At 43.7% G+C, this 20,735-nt stretch overlaps 1 protein-coding gene across 1 annotated transcript in view; it reads right to left on the reverse strand.

Moving 5' to 3' along the window:
* Positions 1-20,735, reverse strand: part of STAG1 (stromal antigen 1) — a 241,072-nt gene that overhangs the window by 146,917 nt on the left and 73,420 nt on the right. Inside the window, exons 5-7 of the mRNA XM_019542857.1 lie at positions 20,638-20,714; positions 9,697-9,901; positions 3,686-3,837 (exon numbers count right to left, since the gene is read on the reverse strand). Of these exons, the coding sequence (XP_019398402.1) occupies positions 3,686-3,837; positions 9,697-9,901; positions 20,638-20,714 (434 nt within the window). The remainder of the gene's footprint in view (positions 1-3,685; positions 3,838-9,696; positions 9,902-20,637; positions 20,715-20,735) is intronic.

A 20,735-nucleotide genomic window follows, 5' to 3' on the forward strand; every position in this document is an offset into this window, starting at 1 on the left:
TTCCCCAGGACTCTACTACCGCAGCTCTATGAAGTATCAATCAAGAAGCACTGCTGAAGGAACAAAGGCAAGAGCACAGTAGTCATCCTTAAGGTTCAAAGATACTAAGACACAGGGTATGGACTTATGATATGGTTACTATGGAGTAATTTACCTCACATTTTAATGTTTTGTTAGCAGTAAGATGCAGACACAAAGAGCTCCCCTAAGATGGCAGTGCACAGTAAGTGTGATTTTACAGAGCCTGGCCAATGAGAGGCAGGAAAATAAGTCTGCACTAAGCAAACAGCTACCTCAGAATGAAAATGACTGGGCAGCAGCCACACCTTCTATGTAGTATTTTAGTAAAATCAATGCACATTGTTTCAAGGGGTAATTTTACCCTGGATCCAAGCGATTTTATATCTGGTAGGACTGTGTGTTTTGTGTGTCCACTCCCCTTTCACAACGCAGCAACGGCAATTTACTATGTAATAAACGTATTGCGTGTGTCCAAATGTTCAATAATGAGGCCTCCCCCTTGGCTCCTCTTCCTACAGCACCATAAAAGCATTATGTCAACTACAACGTACTAGCCAGATTCACCAGTACAGCTCAGTTGCTTTGTGCTCCTCTGGAGAGTCAAAATAGATATACATAAATAAATGAACAAACCATGGAGTGTGGCGTGGTTGCTTTGATGAAGCAAATCTACTTTTAAAACATAAAAAAAAATAGATTTAAAACTGACTCTGCATATCTACAGATCACTATACATGCTGCATGGTAGCATTCTTTTAGGTCATCTTTAATTGTGTTAATGTATGAATTTGTAATTATTACTAGGGGTACACTGATAGAGATTTTTGGGGATGATACCAATGCCTCTAATTTTTAAGGAGGTATATACTGACTGATACCGATCCGATTTCTAATACAGCACAAAAAGCTGCATGCATAAGTCTGTTGTGATGGAAAGGGAGGGGGGTGGGAAGGGGTGCAGATCAAGGCCCCCTGTGGTGAGGGAAGGAGTGGGGCTAGGGCAGGGCTTAGGGATAGTGCTGCCCAGCTGGGGCGAGGCGTGGGACGGAGCCATGGCTCATCCGGAGTGCGCAGGGAAGGCAGGGGTGGCTCCTGCTGCTTAGTGCACCCCCAGATGGCATGGGAAGGGGCGTGTGCCCCCAGATCTGCACGGGGTGGCTGCCATTGGGGCTGGGGCCGTGTCAGGCTCTTTCTGGTGGGGGCTGAGCCAGGCGCACTGCACTCGGGTGGGGTGGCGGCAGCATCCCAAAATTCGCCGTAGCCCTCTTGACCCCTCTCCTACCCCAAGCACAGCCTGGCCTAGCCCCCCTGCCAGGAAGAGCCCAGCACAGCCCCAGCCCTGGCCCCAGCCCACAGCAGCAGCCTACCCTGCCCTGCTCCACCCAGATCTGGGGGCACCCCCTCCAAGGGTACATGCACTGGCAAGAGCCCCCCTCCCCAGCACATGCCACTTGGACAAGTTGCGGCTCCATCCTGCACCCTGTCCTGGCTGAGCAGCGCCTGCCCCAGCCCCAGCCCAAGCCACACTCCCTCCCTCACTGCAGGGCTTTGAACTGCCCCCCAATGCCCCTCCCCTCCCACCACAACAGACTTACCAGCTGCAGAGCTGTGCTCCTCGCTACCTACCTGCTGTGTGGTGCCCGTGTGCATGCATGGGCCGTTTATGGGCTCCATCAGGCTGATTTCTGATATAGCCCATTTTCTTTATATCAGTGCCGATCCAATATCAGACTAATGTATCAGTGTACCCCTAACTATTACTAAAGAATCCACAGAAATGGTCAGACAAAAAAACTATATTAAGTTGTGTAAAGGTCAGCATTTCAAAGATGATGCAACTAAGTGCAGATCATGCATTATAAGATTTGTGAAACCCTTATATGAAATCCAAGAGATGCACAATGAAAGCACCAAAGAACCATAATCTCTGCCCTGTAGTGACACAATGTGGGGAAAACAATTTTAAAAAGTATGTCTTTCACAATCAATTTACCCTAATCTGAGACCATATACACTAACTGCCTTTATTCATGATCGTTGATTTTGCATTGCATCACTGCAGGCTAGAGGCAGATGTTTTTTTGAGTGCCTGATATGTGTTTCCATTACAGGTACACCGATACATTGGTCTGCTATTGGATTGGCACCAATATAAAGAAAATTGTCTGCATCGGAAATCGGCCTGCTGTGGCCAATAAATGGCCTGTGCATGTGCGTAGCCGCAGAGCAGCACATAGGCAGTGAGAAGCACAGACTGGCAACTTGGGAGAGCTGCATGAAGCTGGTAAGTATGTTGTGGTGGAAGGGCAGAGGGGAGGGGAAGGGTGGAAGGGCAGGGTGGAGCACTGGCTGGAGCCACAGCTTGTCCAGGAGGGGATGGGGCAGCTCCCACTGCTGCGCTTGCAGCAGGGCAGGCAGCAGTGGTGCTGGGAGTGGGTGCTATGGCAAATTTTGGGGTGGCTGAAGCCCCTTGGTAGCCCCCTCCCAGTGCTGACACCACCCACCCCACCCTGAGTGCAGCCTGGCCCAACTCCAGCCAGGAGTAGCCCGGCGCTGCCCCAGCCCCAACCCACCCCGCGCAGATCCGGGGCACAAGCCCTCCCACTCCTGTGGACTCCCAGGGTGTGCATAGTGCTGGGAGCCCCCCCTCCCAGAGGCCATGGCTCCATCCTGCACCTGCCCTGCCCTGACTGGGCAGTGCCTGCCCCAGCCCCACTCCTTCCCTCACTGCAGACCCTTAATCTGCACTCCCACACCCCTTCACTTCCCCCTTCCCTTCCACCACAACAGACTTACCAGCTGCATGAAGCTCTTCAAGTTGCCAGGCTGCATATCAGAAATTGGGTCAGTATCAGCCGATATGCCTCCTTAAAAATTGGCTATAAGTATCAGCCCTAAAAATACCTGTGAACCCCTAGTTCCCATACCTTATTCTGTTTAGATTTCTTTAAAGTATAACCTTAACTATATATTTTGTGGGGCCTAATGCTTGCTTTGAGAATTACAATATACTTCTGACTGGTGTTTACTAAAAATTACTTTAATAATTATTGCCTAGTTTTTCCTACTTGCATCTAGATGGCATAGTCCCTATTCCAGTGTTTCTTGAAAGTAGTTGGAATAAAAGTAAGGAGAAAGTATATAGTGGTTATGGCTAAAACAAGTAATGTGCAGTTCAACTGGGGAGTGCCCAGATCCCCTTTTTAATAGTTCTTTATTCTACACATAGCCAAAATCTGTGTGCTGTGTAGTGATGAACCACATATATCTTTGAAAATAACTACCATCGCACGTGTGCAGAAGTTAGCTCCTGCAAGAACAGCTGAAAATGGAGCTTTACTTTAAGTATTAAGGCTTGAGGTCACATAGATTCCACAGAACTGATTTGTTTCCATCATCATACTTTAACCACAAAACCATGTAATATTTTAAAAATATTAAACTTTATCTTTTTTGGTCGAATTAATTAATTTTCTTCCACTATGGACATATGGTTGAACATAGGCTAAAATTAAATTAAAACTACACCCAGGGAACACATTCAGATATTCAAAATTATATAAATGACAAAGGCTATATACACTTTTCAGAAAACTTCTTAATTTACATTTTAGAGAAGAATGAACTAAATACCAAGCAGAATAGTCTTGGTTCTTTTACTTACCTCTTTCCTTTTCTGGAGCAGCAATTCTAATCTTTCATTGGCTCTTTTACCAATCATTTTGTTCCTCTCTGCTTCGTACTGCCTCTGTGTATTATCCTGATGAATACTCAGGTTTAAGGCAACATTCACAAGAGCAGTCATAAGCTTCATAGCTGCAAGAAGATGAAGGAAAATTACTCACCTGTAACTGGGACTCAAATATAATACCTCAACAGATCCACATTCATGCAATGTAACCAACTCCTGACATAGGTATACAGAATTACCTAGAAAATAGTTCCCACTAAAGGCATACCCACCCCCCCGACTGATCCAAATGTTAGAAATCAAAGCCCTTGGAGCTCCTTTCCATGTTTTCAGAGTAATATTAAAAATCGGTGCTGGTAAAGGAGCAAATCAACATAGTCTGTCAAATCCAGTAAGTGGAAAGTAACTTTCTTTCATTGGGAGTTTTCCCAACACACTTGGGAGATACACTATGTGTACCAACTGTATGAAGAGGACTAAAAATTACAAGAAGAATGCCTGGCATGCAAAAGCTCATCTAATTTTATCCCAATCATGTAACTGGTCCAGTAAAAGATATCACCCCCCAAAATTCTTGCCTCTCGCACAACTTAAAAAAAACTGCTGGACTATTTCTTTGAAACTGAAGTCTGACATGGCTCCCCAGTCAAAAAAGAGCATTGTGTAAAAAAACAAATTCAGCTTTATATCTCAGTTATGAAAACATTCTTCAGAACATGCTATGCATAATGCTGACCACGTAGCTGAGGTTATCCCAACGCTTTCTAGTACTAGTGGCCCCTTCAGATGCCTTCTTCCCAAATTGTAGCAAAATTACAAATAGCATCAATTTACTGTAACGCTCAATTTACATTGTCTCAATATCTCTTCCTTCCCTTCATTTTATGCATGATTATACAAAAAATTAATAAACATCCTTCCCATATTTTAGACACTGACAAACCAAACCCAGGGTACAATGGGCTACAATCCCACTCCATTAAGTAACCACTAGGACAAATAATATTAAGGTAAAAATTCCTTAACTGCGGACATAAGAACAACTATCAGCAGCAGCACCACCACCACCAATGAACCCTAAGTCATCCTTCCTTAAATGTGCTAAAAAGACAGGCACTGAACCATTTCAGGAAGCTTATCAAATTTAACCCAGGTGAAAAGCAAATCACTGAGACTACCGTTACCAGAATCCTCCCCCAATTAATATGAAGTGATCTCAGCCTAAGTGCTTTTACTCATTGCCAGCACAGTAAAATGTCACTCTGGAAAAAGAACATTTCTTCTGTCATCTGGTACTAAATCTTACACAATTTAGAGATTCAAATTACCACTTTGGATAATACCAGGAGATTCCCAGGCTGTCTGTAGACAAATACAGAGTACCAATATTATACTCTCAACATAATTCTGTGCTTAAAGTAAAAATGAGCTATATTCTGTGCTTGCTTTAGCTTCTAAATAGTTGCAAGACCTGGATAATGTAGTATGATGTCCAAACTCAAAGGAAACCATTAGTTCACATTATCATACACATTGGGGGGGGGAGCCTTTCCACTCAGATCACTGTAGACACTGGGTCACCTTTTCCATTGCGAAGCTGGACATGATTTAACAACTGAGATATCAGTATGCTAAAATCAACACAGGAGGCTTGACAATTACCTAGTTGGAGTCATATGAGCCCAGTTTTCTCTCCTGCCTGGGGCAGGGGGTCGGACTTGATGATCTACTTAGGTCCCTTCCGACCCTACATCTATGAATCTATGAATTACCTCTTTGCTAACATTTTAAGTAGTTCCATGTATACACTGAAAAAGGAAGGGGCAACAGAGGATATCACAGAAAAGTAGGGCTGGGAGGGACCTCTGGAGGGTGTCCAGTCCAGCCTTTGCCAGAGACAGGTTCATCCCTACCTAAAATCATCCCATATAAATCCTTGTCTAACCTATTAATAAAATTGCACAATCAAACCTGTCACACAAATACAAGGCAAGGCACCCTAACCTGCTATAGGTAGGCCTGGGGTGGGAGGGTGGGGGGAAGCTGCACGGCGGTCACAGTGACCAGCATCCTGCTGCTGCAAGTGTGGCTAAAAAAATTATACATGAGAGATTCAAGGAAGAGGGCCATGCCCCCATGCCACAGAGGAAGGCAACCCCAAGTCTGTATAGTCTGATTAGGGGATAAAACTTATTCCTGATCCAAAATGCGATGGAGATTCCACAACTTCCCTAGGCAGTCTATTCCACTGTCTCACTGCCCTAACAGTAAAGATAAATTTATATCCAATCTAAACCTGCTTTGTTGCAAATTCAAGCCATTAGTCCATATCCTACTGCAGCAAAAGAGAAAAGGTGTTCTCCTTCTTCTTTATGGCAGTCCTTCAGATATTTGAAGAATGCTATTATGTCACCTCTTAAGCACCTCTTCCACAAGTTGAACATGCCTATTTCTTTCAATGTCTCTTCATATGGCTTGCCTTCCAAGCCCTTTATTATTTTTGTCACTCCTCTCTGGATCCTCTCTAACTTCTACATGTCCTTTTTAAAACGTAGAGCCCAAAACTGCATACAACCGTCTAGATGAGGCCTAACCAGGGCCAAATCAAGAGGCATTATCACCTACTGATGCTACGTGCCAAAACCACGTACTATTCTTATGCAGCTGTTACACTGCAGACTTGTACTGAGTCTGTGATCCACCAAGACGCCAAGAGATGACATCCAGCCAAATGCCACTCAGTTGTATTCGGGTTTTTTATTATTTTTCCCCAAGGTATAACACCTTGCATCTGCCGTACTTAATTTAATTCTATTAGCTTGGGCCCAACTTCCCGATTTCTCGAGATCTGTCTCAATTGCATTCTTGTCCTTCAGTGTGTTCATGATCCTTCCCAGTTTTGTGTCATCGGCAAATCTGCTCAAAAAACTCTCTATTCCAGCATCCAAATAGTTAATAAACATGTTGAACAGCATTGGCTCCAGGACTGCATTTGAAGCCTACTGCCATTTCGACATGAATCCATTTATAATTACCCTTTGCTTGTGGCTACTGAGCCAGTTGTCTATCATCTAGCCCACATTTTTCCAATTTGTTATGAGGTCATTTGAGACTGTCAAAAACCTAGCTGAACCCTGCATATACTATATCCACTGCATTCCCTTCATGCATCCAGCTAATTATTTTGTCCAAGAAGGAAATCAAGTTTGACATGGTTTGTTCATAGTATATCTGTGCTGGCTGCTCACAATTGCTCCTTCCTTCTCCAGATGCTGGCAAACAGATTTCCTTACGATATGCTTCAATAACCTCGTGGGTATCAAGGTGAGACAAGCCAGTCTAACACTCCTCTGGGGTCCTCCTTTTTGCTGTTTTTTAAACAGGGGCACTACACTGCTCTGGTGCCTCACCTGTCTGCAAGGACTTGATAAACGTTATTGCCAAGGCCTCTGAAATCTCCGCTGCCAGTTCCTTCAGTACCCTGGGATGAAGATCATCAAGGCCCTGCTGACTTGAATTCATTCAGACCCATCAAAAGCGTTTCTTCTTGTCCCTTACCTTATCCAAATAATCCTTATAAACTGTCTGGGTGCAGCTTGATTTTTCTGTAAAGCCTGAAGGCAAAGTAGCTGTTGAGTAGCTCCATCTTCTTTACATTTTCTGCTAAGAGCTCACTCACCCTGACTACTTAGTCATAGTCTAATTGTTTCCTTGGTCTTCCTTTTCTGGCTAACATACTTGTAGCATCTTTTCTTCTTGCACATTGAGCAGTATGTGTTTTCCAAGAATGAGGATGCGTAGAGGTAATTCTTAAAATAGAATCTCATGTTTGTACCACTTGTTCTCTGGACATAATGAGCAATACAGGCAGATTTTCAAAAGGCTTCAGTTCCCTGACTGTTAAATTCTTTTGAAATTCTGGCACTAACTGTATGAAGTTACAAGGGCATGGATATTCCTGGAACCCTGAACTTTATATGGAAATAAATGAAAGCTAACCTCTTTCAAAAAACTGGTCTCAATTTGGGGTTCTGATTAACTGAATATCTGGACCACTAAAGAAAGTGGCTGGGCAAAGATTAAGCATATTAATATTTTATCATATTTTCCCGCACACAACATGCGTCTTCCCCCAAAACCAGTTGCTGGAAATTTGAGTGCACATTATATGAGAGAAATGTGTTAAGAACAGGTTCTACTTCTTACAGGTGACACTGAGAATAAAATCTGCAGCAATCCACAGGGAGCAGAACAATGAGCAGGTTCCACTCCTTAGCTGCTGCTGCTTAGTTACTTACTACAAAGAATGATCTGTTTTCCTTCATTCTTTCAAAACGAGGTGCATATTAAATTCCAGAGCATATTATCTGCGAGCAAATATGATGCAAAGATAACAACAACAATGAAGAATATTACACTCGATTCTCTAAATGTTTAAATTAGAATGACGGGTATGACCTATAAGCCTGTATGGTCTGGAGTCCATTTATCTCAGACAACATCACACATCTCATTATGTATCTCAGCTAATTTTAAACAAAAGGAAGTCGCTAGGGACAGAGAGCAGAAGATGACACTCAAACTTAGAATCCTGGCCTTCCTTTCAAAAGTCTATTTGGAAGCAGTCATTGAAAAGAGGGGTATGTAGTCATGGTAGAGTTTTTCTTTCTTTGGTGGATGGGATTAGTTTTTGGTGACACAATTAATCAGAATCTATTTAATTCATTTAAAATGTACTGTACAGGGCACCTGGGGTTTTATGACAGGCAACTTACGCTACAAAATAAATATTCATCAATAAATTATGCAAAAGTCATTTTTTTTCATTCAAAAGACTGGAAAGACTACACAGGACTTTTCATCTTAAGTTTGCTAGCTCAAATCCAACGCAAAATGGAAGAGATTGAAAGCTGCCAATGGCTATTCAATGGCATGTATGAAATAACCTGATCTCTGTCTAGTTCCCCATGGACAAGAGTCTACATCATAAAACTGCCCTTATTTTGATTGGTGATTTTCAAGAAGTGGTTAGCTTTCAAGACAGGTTTGTGGTACGCTAATCGGACAACATCATGGTACATTTGTACAGGTACTGCCTGTGCTTTTATATGGAAATAGATAAGTTGTGAACTTCAGTTTCCTGGAGTGTCAATCAGAAGCAGATCCTGGATTTTGCAAAGGGGGGTGTAGGAGCAAAAACCAGCACTGCAGGGGTAGCAGCACCCTGCTCTCCCAGCCGCCTTCCTGCTTCCACTCCACCAGGGCGGGCAGACCATGCCATGGAAGCAGCAGCTGGGGACTTGTCTAAGTCCCCAAAGCAGGTAAGAATTTTCCTCCTTCCCCTCCCTGCTCAGTACCACATCCCCTCTCCTGCCCACCCTCCCCACACACCTGCCACTGTCCCAGGGATGAGGGAAGCTATAGCACTGCTCCAGCCAACCTGCACAGGGGGCAAGCTCAGCCTTTGACAGGGGTGGCAAGCAGGTGGGTTCCTCCTACCTGCATCTGCTTTTGGGCTGGCAGGAAACACCTGGGGGGACCAGGCAGGGAATGAGGAACCCACCCACCTGCTGCCATCACAGTCCCAGGCTGATCCCAGCCCCCACTCTGGAGCAGCTTCCCTTGCTCCCCGGACAGCAAAAGCAGCAGATGGGGGTGGTAAGAGTGGGGAGGGGAGAGCAAAGAAGGGGAAATAGTGGAAGGGTTGTGGGGAACGGATTCGTTTCTGAGCATGGGAAGGAAGGGGTGGAATTTCTCACGGTCTTTGGCAACTTCTGGTCTCATTCAAGCACATTTCCCAAGTTATATGCTAACCTAGAAATGTTTTTTGTATAGTTAAATCAGTTATGATACAATTTGCATACAATTCTCAGAACTCAGTGTTGCCCAAACTCTGTCCCACTTTCCCGAATGGTAAAACTGAGAGCAGTTAGGTATAATAATAACTGTTTTGAAAATCTTGTTCTTTGTGCCAACTTACTTACCAGCGAGTGTACTGGTATGCCTGAAAGCTCGAACTTGGGAATCTGACAAACCAGTCAGAAGAGAGATGACTGTATCCATCATGTATTCATCGTAAATGATGCTATACTGACACTGTCGAATCAGGACGCCAATGAACTCACAGAAGTTTGACCGAAATTTTTTCCATTGTGGACCAGGCATGGTAAGTGGATAATCACCACTGTCCTGAAGGAAGAGAAGATGCACATAATTCAACATTTAAAAGGTTTCCCCATTCTATTCTATTCCCCCCCGCCGCAAACACACATCTTATTCAAAACAACACATAAAAAACCTTCTGTTTTGTATATGCTTCTTTCTTCTCCCTTCCCCCCCCTTGAGTTTGACACACTATCACAGAAGCAATGGAAATGTTGGGGTGCAAAACCCAATTCCCAATTGTCCAATAACGATTGCTGGAAAGCAGTGAGAATGTGAAATCTTCAGTGCGCTTTAGTCAGTCTCCTGATCCTTAAACTCCGCTCCATCTTCACACTGTACACAGCTGTCTTTCATTGGTACTGCACATATACTTTGTCATATTCAGTTCTTTCACATCACAGGATAATACATAAATTCAGTTGCAGCCTAAACTGTGTTGCGACTACAATCTCTCCAAATGATCAGCATGATGTAGTATATCATTACAACATGAATATAGAGCTTTTTAAGTTAAACATTCAAAAGCCAGACAATATCAAAACCAAATCTATCTGTGGAGCTTATTCTCTCTCTTTGTGCATATGTATTTCAAAAGTGTTTTATGGAGATCAAATGCTATTATTTCTCTGGACTCCAAAGTACAAATTGAACTGTGCAAAGCCATTAAGACAGGTAATACAGCAGCTATTTTCCAACTGGAGAAGAAAACTGCACTTGATACAATTATTCTCTGCCAGCCAAAAATAAACAGGAATGAGTTTTTTCTATTTGAATTAAACTAAACTACATACAAAAGACCTAAATAAAAATAACATATTTAAAGTTTCAAAATCAAGCCCCCAGAAATTAGAAAACTACAGAAATAAGGTTGCTTTTGCAAAATTAATACAGCTTTCATGCATGTGCATTATGACACAGTCCTTAGTTACATAAACATACTTTTTTCACAGAACCTCCCACTGCCTTCCTCACGGCGGAGGATGGATGGTGCTCTCTTAATATGCAGCTGGTTAATATTTTGCTCTATCTTCTTTGTTAAGCATGTTGACCTTTTTTCTTTATTACTTGCTATTCAACTTTATTTGCAAGGCAGAATTATGAATTTCATCATAGGCTTTTTATGGCCTTTATCAGCATAGTAGCAAAGTGCTTCACAAATGTTAATTAAGTTTGATTTAATTGAATTAATTTACCTTCACAACACCCTGTAACTGGGCGATCCAAATGGTGGCTCACAGGCTGCATGGAGTCTGTAAGGGGTTGATTTGAGGCCTGTGGGCTCCTGCTCAGCTGCCATTCCCTAGCTTCCACTCCTGGCTCCCCTGAAGGGCAGGGGGAGCAGGGCAGTACAGGATGGCATGGAACAGCCTTCAACAGTTTGGGTCCTGGGCACCCGCAAGCTGTGGTGTAGTGGGGGAGCCCCTGGCTAGGGAGCTGATAATGAGGCTAGGTACCTGTATGCAGGGGTGGGGGTGAGGGGGTACTGCCCACATGGCCCCGAGAACTTGTGACTCATGCTGGTGTGGCCCCTGTGATGTGCAGACCTTGCTGATGTGGCTTACAGGGTCCCAACCACTTAGAAGTTGGACAGTCCTGTTTCTCTTACCTCTCTGTGCCAGTTTTAAGATAAACAGGACCTGGTTTTTCAGAATACTTAACACTGTCCAGCAACTTTACATAGCTCCCGTTGACTCCAGCCGGAGCCATGAGTGCCCAGGACAAATCAAAACCTACGTCTCTCCAAAACGGACATCCAGAAAACAAGGATCTGATAAGAGATAGTCTCCAGAAAACTAGTTCAACTCATCTGCTCAGCATCACACCGGAAGTCTGTGGCAAGGCCAGAATTTTCTATCTCCAGGGTAGCATTCATCTGCCTATACCATGAAAGCGTACTTTCTTTTCTGACAATCTTCTGTCTCATTCTTTAAACATTCGTCAGCTTCAGCAATCAGAGAGGCCAACCGTGCAAGTCACTACGTGGCCGAAGTGTGAATTGTGCACTACAAAAGGCAGAGTCCAGTGGAAAAAACAGTATGCTATCACATAATTAAAGACTATCAGAATGTTTCCACATAATGAAGCAGAATCAAGCCTGCCTGATACAGGCAATCTATTTCTGGTATTCCCCAACTTCTGTATGCATGACTGGAAACTTTAGTCATGCTCTTTTACTGTAGGTTCTTTTGCATGTAATTTCCTCTGTTTTTAAAAAAGCAAACTGAAAAAATAAAACAGAATTCCATTGTTTGGCAAGATGCTAACACCCAAAAGGGTCGTCAGCAGGACTGGAACATACAGGCCAACGATACAAACCTCTGGCACACAATTGATAGCACTGGGAAGCTGCCTTTCCCGCTGTAGATAGGCTCAGCTTCTTGTTTTGCCTTCTATGATGAGGGAGAACAATTTTTATCCTTCTTTAAGTCAGCCTTTCAAATATTTGAAAACTGTTATCATGCCCTCATTAGTTTTCTCTTCTCCAAGCTAAAACAGTCCTAGTTCCTTCAACCTTTCCTCATGAACAACTTGCATTCCAACCTCTTTATTATTTTCCACTCGCCAACAGATGATCTCAAATTTCTCTATGCACCCTTCTTAAAATGCAACACCCAAAACTCCGCACAGTGCTCCAGACCAGGGCTAAACCCTGCCAAGTAAACAATTATTATTACCTACTGTCTCACATACAATACAGTCAAAATTACGTTTGCTTTTACTGTGGCAAATGACTGCTGGTTCACCTGGGGTTTGTGATTCACTGTAATCCCAGATTATTCCTACCAATGCTCCGGCCAACCCAGTTATCCCCCACTATTGCATATATGCATGTTTGTTTTTTCTTTTCTTTCCTAAGTGTAGCACCTTACATTTGTTTCTGTTGAATTTCTGAGCTATAACCTAGTTCTCCAATTTATCCAAATCCTTTTGAATTTTAATACCTTTCTCCGTACATTTTCAATTCTTCTCTGCTGCATGATGCCTGCAGATTTGATCAGTATACTCTCTATTGCTGCATCCAATTTGCTAACAACATTGTTTAACGCCACTGGACACAGAACAGACTCCTGTGGAACCCCACTTGAGACCTCCTGCCTGTCTGATTTTGAACTATTTATAGCGAGCTGTTGGTGCTTACTCATCCAATTATGTACACACCTAAGAGTAACTCAATCTAGCCCCGACTTTTCCAGCTTACTTGGGAGAATTGTGTATTGGACTTTGCCAAAAGCCTCACTACAGTTTACGACTCAAACCCAACTCCTCCTTTAGGTAGTTATACAGTACTTACTTGCCTAAAGTAACATGCTTAAGCCAACTGATCCAGCCATAAATGTACTTGCCCACCAAAAGAGAGACCCAAGTTCCAGGCCTTCCTTTACCTTGAGGTTTGAAACTATATCTCACACTTACCAGCAAAGTGCTCTAACTACCAAAACATAGCCTAGACCTTGCTAAAAGTATCCACTACTGGCTCAGCTGAAAGTGCTCACCAGCAGGCAAGGGAAGATACATGGGGCCAGAAACACATGAAGCAACAGGGATCCCTGCTTTGTGCCCACAAGAACTAAGTGACACCACCTAGCCTGCCTTGATGTTCATCCACCTTATCAAATTGCTACTTAGCACAAAATATTTATCCTCTTCACCAGTCACTGGCAGTGTTTTTTCTTCAATTGACATTTCAGGGATTTACACAGATTTACACAGGCTCTGATGCAGCATAGGATTACAACAGATTAAATGGCCCTAGTGGATTTTTTCCGAGCCCTGCTCAAAGAGCAAGTCTGAATGTGCAGCTGTCTACTCCTACATACGCATGTCATTTTATGCAGGTATGGGGTTATTATGCTGCCAACACGGGAAGCTGGATTTGGGTTCACACACATACTATCCACTACATTCTCCCCTTCCACCAGTAACCATGCTAAAAGGAAATACATTTGGCTTGGCACACTACGTCTTCAGGAAATCCATGTTGCCTGCTAGTGATCACCCCATCATCCTCTGGATATGTACTGACTGCTCTATAATGTGCTCTATTAACTTTCTAAGTACTGAAGTCAGACTATAATTCCCTGGGTCTCCTTTATAAAGACAGGTGCTATGTTAGGTCTTCACTAAGCCCCCTGGAGCCTTGCCTGTCACTCATACGCTTGCAGCTCTTACTAACAGCAACTCCCAGATTTGCTCAGCACTTCCATTGGGCCCTGCTGACTTAAATCCATTCAAATTAGTCCAACATTCCCTCATGTGTTCTTTATGTATGGTGATCTGCATCCATTACCCTACTTCATTTATATTAATTTTGCTAGTCTTCCAGTCCAAGTTTATTTTTTGTGAAGGTTGAAGTAGGGTAGTAATTGAAAAGCCCTGCCTTCTTCAGATCTTCTGTGAATAACTTACCTTCTCTGTTAGGAGCAGAACCAAGGTAGTTATTTTTTTCCCTCTGACATACTTGTAAAATCCTTTCCTGTCATCTCTAACATCTCTTGCTAGTTATAATTTGGTTTTTTCCTTTGCCTCCCAGATTTGGTCCCTATAGGCTCACTGTTCTTTTTCAGACTGCTAAAAAAAAACCTTGTGCAATCAAGCTTGTTATCTTTCCTCTGTATTGGCTTAGCTAGATGTTGTGTCTGCAATATCAGGTCAGCTAGCAAAGGCTAGCCCTTCTGAATTTATTTTCCTTTTTATTTGTCTACCCATGGAACCTTATCTACAGCTTTTGAATGAACTGAAATCTGCCCTTTGAAGTGTAGGGTTCTTTTTTGGCTCTTCTCAAAGTTTCTCCTTGAATCATGAAGTCTATTTTATCGTGATCATTTCTGATCCCTTTGAGGTTTATCCGTGTTGCTCCAAACCAGGTCTAATAGATAAATCTCACAGTTGTTTCATGTTTCTGAAACAAAGTTGTCCTCCAAACTTGAAGAGGCTCATCCACCTCTCCCTCCTGATTTGATTATCGATAACAGACCTCCACTCTGATACCACTACTTACTGTTCTTACCTTCACTTGGATGCATTCAATCTGCTGTTCGCTTCCCCTCGCACCTCAAAACAAATGCATACACTCTTGACATACACTGCAGTGCTACCTTGGTTTTTTCTGCAAGCTTCATCCCAGACAAACTAGACTCTTAATACCGATATTCTAACTGAAGTAGCTTAACCACTGTGTCTCTGTAGCTCACTTCCGTCCCAGTCCTCTCTCTTCTTTGACTCCAGTTCCTGGCCCAAATTCTACCATCCTTCCCTATTCAATCCCAGTCTCCATTTTTCATCCTAGCCCCAATACCTTTATGCAAGGCTGTGTGGGGAGGAGGGGCAGAGGCCATTTGGAGGGTAGGCAGTAGAGGTGGGGGGCAGACATGGCAAGGTTGGGTGGGGAGGGACAGCTAGCAGCTGCAGCAGGTTACTAAAGACACAACTAACTGCTTAAAAGCATTTTAAATGTAATATCTGCCAGGGGCCTTAGAAGTGGAGCACAGAACATGCCACCCATGGGGAAGGGCTTTAAGCCAACACTGCATACTCCTGATTTTTCATAGGTCCCAGGTGCAGGAGTTGCATCTCCCTCTTGAGACTGTCCTATGGACCAGAGGGGTGCCCCAAATCTCTATGGTACATCAACATGCCCCCTAACACACTGCTTGCAAAGGAATCCTTGAGAGTCAGATAACTTCAAGCTGTCTTCTGTGGTGCCTGCACTAAAGGCGATGGAGGATTACAAGCACCTTTGATGCTGAATCAACCTAAAAGGTCTATTTACAGTGTAAAATAATGAAAACAGAGGTCTAATTCTGCTGTTGGTTACAACACTGGATAGTCCCTGAATTTGATTAGTTTTAAACGTGTGCAGAATTCAGCCCAGAATGAGGCATAACTCCATGGAAATCCTACCCTTTACTGCTTATTTCTAGCTTATTCACCGCACACTTTCTATTCTGTACTATGAGCCTCTGATTCAATAAAGCACCTCTGTGCATTCAGAACAGCATGCCACATTTCAGCATTTGTTTCCCTCCCAAATCAAGCTGCAATCTCAAAAGTTCCCAAAAATTTCCATCTGGAAAGCTTCAACTAAAATCTCGTCATTTTCTATAGAAACAAAATGTAGTGACTTTTTAAAACAGTATTTATTTTTGGAACAGCGATTCAAAATGATAATTTTAATTCCAAATTAATGTTTGAGTTAAAATGTCATTGCAATGTCATTTCAAATGAAAATGTCAACTTACATACAAGAAGCAGTACCAGAAGTGTGAATCAAAATCCAGAGTGTTCTCACTCTTTAATGAATACACTAATGACTAGATAACAAAAATCTCACAGGACAGAAACAGAGGTCGCCTTTCATCACCTGCGTGTCACCATAACATTTTTTATGGTGGTACAAAAGCAAAGCAAGTAGACATCCATACCCCTTGTCACACTACAACTTGCGACCACAACATAGGTGGCATTAGTTTGAGCAGCTTTCCTATTGCTGACATCTAAGGCAGAAGAGCATGAGATGCCCACTGCTCTCCAGCCTCCTCAGGCTGGCACTCCAAGGGCTTGAGAGGCCTGATCCTGCATGCCCTGAGAATTCCCATTCCCAGGCCACATAGCACTGGGCCCTTGATACCACCAGATCCCTTCCCAGGTTCCCCCCTTGCAGATCCATGCCCAGGGAATCTTCTAACGGGGTTTTCTGGGTGTGCAGATCCTGGTGTGGATCTGCCAAGGATTCCCTGGATTCCACACCACTCTACGCCAGGACCTGGGCCAGAAGCCTTGTGGCCCCATGCCCCTGTGTGAAGCAGTGATTGGCATGGGTCCTGGCATGGAGGCACAGAGTGTTAGAGTTCCCTAGGTCCCACACAGCCCTCTGCTGGGACAGCAAGGAGGCATGTAACAGTAAGGGACCCAGCGAATCCCCATGCAAAGCAGGACAAATGGTGATGTGTGTTTCGCCCAGTGAAATGAATCAGCTGTGGAGGGATGCATCCTGCCACAGCTGATCTGCTTTATTTGGTGACCTCTCTTCCTACCCTTACTTCTGTTCCCTCTCTCTGTATCCCAGTGAATCTTGAATCCTTTACTTTATAGTGGCACAACTTCAGTAGGACTAACAAATGTTCAACCCTTAGCAACCTACAGCCTGGTGGTTCAGGTACTCTACTACACTGGAAGAAGTGAATTCGAATCACCTCAGGCAAAGGAGAGAACTACAGCCATGCCTCCCACTTCTTGGGCCAGAAATCTAATCACTAAGGTGCTGTACACAAATGGGCACTACCACCAGCCTTTTCTTATCTAAAAGGCAAGGACTTTTTTGGTAATGTTTCAGTGAAAAAATCTTTGCTTTGCACACATTTCCTGGACCATCATGTCTATTAGACACTCCTACCTTTGTAGAAAAGGATGCTTGTAAACAGACTTTGGGCTGTGCCTATAGGTGCCTGCTTGCAACTCGGAGTCATGCACCTACCTTTCAGAAAGAAGCAAGATTTAAGACAAGCCCTTCTTTGCAGCTGGTAGTTCACATGACTCCCTGCATGCAGGATTTTTTAAGCTTCATCTATATTACAAAGCTCAGTCAGCAAAAATCTAGCTGTTGGCCACAGAAGCTTGTGTGCACCTATATACAAAGCTCCTATAAGACAGCAGAACACCTTGTCTATAACAAACTGTGTTATATTACCCCACCGGTGCCAGCAGAAGGGGTGTGTAGACAATCCCATGCTTTTGCCAGGTTTAGCAGCAACCCCACACTTCTTTGCACCACTTCCTCACACCAACTCTTCTGGACACCTGCTTCAATGCTACTTTCCAAAACTCAAAATGGAAGTCTGAACCCCTTCCTTTAAATGCAACATGACACTTTGAAAACCCTCTCTGCCTCCCAGCACATGTGAGAGATGTGCAGGATATCTACCAATCTACCATGGTCTAGTGGTAAAGAGGAAAAGGAGAAGGAGGAGGGACGTTTTCAATATCCTTAAGCTTTCGGATAAGAGTGGCATGCAATCCCAGCTCTGTGACAACAGGAAAAACTAACACACGTACAATGAGTTCATGGCAGTGACACAGGATAGAGGTTATTAGAGAAGCAGCAGTTAGTGTCAGGCCGAACAGAAAACCTTCAACAAGCATACCAGGAGGTTTTCCATAGTAAAAGTTAATGGATTTCCTGGTGACGTGCATCCTCTTTTTTGAGCTGCTTTCAATCCTTGTTATGGATCCCATCACAACAGCTGGCCATAGTGGTGGACAGCTCTAAAAAGAACCTGCAGAACCACTGGGAAGGACCAACCACCTCTTTGATCAAGAGGAAGGGAATAAGGATTCTTACTCAATTTAATCCCACCAGTTCCTTCTGCTCTCCCATGCCTAGAACTGGTGTTTGGTGATGCACAGATTGCCTAAAACAAACTCTGTAAGCCTGAACATTGTATCCACTGTTTGGTCCCTGCCCATTTTTTCTGTGGCTACCCAGAGGTGCTGCTTCTTATTCCTACCATTAAAGTAGTGCACACAAACAAACACGCACACACATGCATGTCCACTTATAAGAAAACCATAGTTCACAAGGACAAAGGATTCAAATACCCTAAAAAATCATTCAGAATCTATGCTGGGAAGAATAGAGAAAGGTACCTCTGTTGAAAACAGAAGGCACAGACACAAAAAAACCAGAGAGCAAAGAAAAACGCACTGTGGGCAGAAGATTTTGCTTAGCTACAATTTTCTCAATGAGGCTGGGATATCCCATAATTCTGCCCACTTCTATTCAACAATGCACTGGCCTGGAATGTGCTTCTGTGATCACTAGGAAGCTTCCCCATGGGGTTCTGTACAATTAGCCAGCAGAACCGCTCGTGGCAAAAATGCATGACTGATAGAAATGCAGTGATGTGCACATGCAGAAATGCGGTGGTCTGCACCCTGAACAAGGGTGGCTGCTGAAAAGTAATAGAATTTCTGGCCACAGAAACATCAGTGTAGACATGGCCTTAAACTGCCATTCTGTTGTACCTAACTCTCCCGAGGGAGAGAAGTATATGGAGTGAAGGTGTCTAACACAGGGCTCTCAATTGTAGTGCAGGGGCCAGGTGTGTATAATTTAGGCCCTGTAATGACTAAGTTTTAGATTCTTATTTGGAGCCAGAATGAGGTCAGTGGAAACATCAGTGGGATGTGCCAGGCAGGAACAAGGGACCTGCTGCAGGCTGGACAAAGTCCTTCTGCTGTATGGAGCCTACACCTGGGCTGCAATGTGGCTCCTCTCTATTGCCACTGATGCTCCACTGGGGGGCACTGATGGCAGTGGTGGGTTGGAGCCACAGGGCTTGGCATGACTGCAGCAAGAAAGGCTTGGCAGTGGCAAGGGGGAGGCAACTGCTTTTCCCCATGCCCAGAAGCAGCTTCTGCCTCACTACCACCACTGCTCATCATGGGCAGGCTGTTCCAGAGCAGGTGCAGGGTGGCCGGGGTCAGAGCTGTGCACATAGGTCCCAGATGGTTCAGAGTGGGTCTGAATACGTAAAATTTAGCTGAGAAGTGCTGCTTCTCGAGGCCTTGACTGTTCTCTCATCTCCTTTCTATTGTTTCATCGTCCCTTCCCCTGATTTCCACTCTCCTCTTATCCAATGAATATTACAATTTGGATGAAAGATTCATATGCATAAACACCAGACTACATGTGAACACATCACAGTCTACTTTCCAATCTGCAAAAACCACCTCATATTTCTTAGGTCTGATCCCTTCATTCTCTGGTCACTTGCTTAAATCAATCATCAACGGAGGCTGATCCTACTTCTGTTGAAGTCAGCAGTGACCATCCCACTGGCTTCAATGGCATGGGATGACTTTTTTAAACACCTTCCCACTGTATCTCATTGACCTTTCTAGTAACTATATATGCAAAGCTTTTCATTACCATGTTTTCCTGCATATAAAACACTCCCTGTTTTTGGAAGGCCCCAAGAAGTAAACAAAAAACTTATCATGCAGCATGGTTAAGTACTAGAAGTCTGGGGTCTTTTGGGCTGGGAGATGTGGGCTAAGGGCTGCACAGCGGAACCCGATCCAGCACTCTGTATAGGACCCCACTTGGCATTCTGTGCTGGGGCCTGATCTGACATTGCGCTGGTGCAGCATACCAGGTCCGACACTGCACACTGGCTCTGGGACCATACACTAGGTTAGACCAACCTCATGCAGCATCTCAATCCAATGCATAGCTACGGAAAAGGACTTCTCATGGATCCAGGAATTTGATGGTGGGGAGGTGGAAAAAGGTAGCAGGGGCAGTGTTAACTGTTGTGGCTTCCAGGGCCACGGCAATTTATACTACTACTGCTCCATCCACACTGTGCTCCACACTGCCCACCAAATTTCTGAACCCATGGGAAGTCTTTTTTCTTGCACATAATGCGTAACCCAATCTTCCCCATTTGGTCTGGGGAGAAAGGCTCTGGTTATATGTGATAAATTACAGTATTTTCTTTCTGTTTTCCCACTAGCATATATTAATTATGCCTACACCTTTTTGTCACTTTCTGTCCATTAGTTTAAAGTGCCATTTCATCTGGTCACTAAGGTTCCTTGCAGAGAAAGATTGCTTGTCAATTAGATGAGAAGACCACTAGCTCCTGAAAAGCCCCACTACCAAACCAGCTGATGTAGCTTTCTTTTCAATGCAAAACATACTGCATTCTTGTGTTTTCATTTTCCACAAACTCTACAGCATAATTATTTATATACTATACCTCATCAAATTCTTCAGTCATTTTTCTAATGATTTCTGCATTCTGCATGTTCCTGAACATTTCAATTCTTACAGTACCTGTGAAATAATGAAGGAACA

Source organism: Crocodylus porosus, unplaced genomic scaffold, assembly GCF_001723895.1.
Source record: "Crocodylus porosus isolate Cpor-Errol unplaced genomic scaffold, CroPor_comp1, whole genome shotgun sequence".
In the NCBI taxonomy this organism is placed as follows: domain Eukaryota; kingdom Metazoa; phylum Chordata; order Crocodylia; family Crocodylidae; genus Crocodylus; species Crocodylus porosus.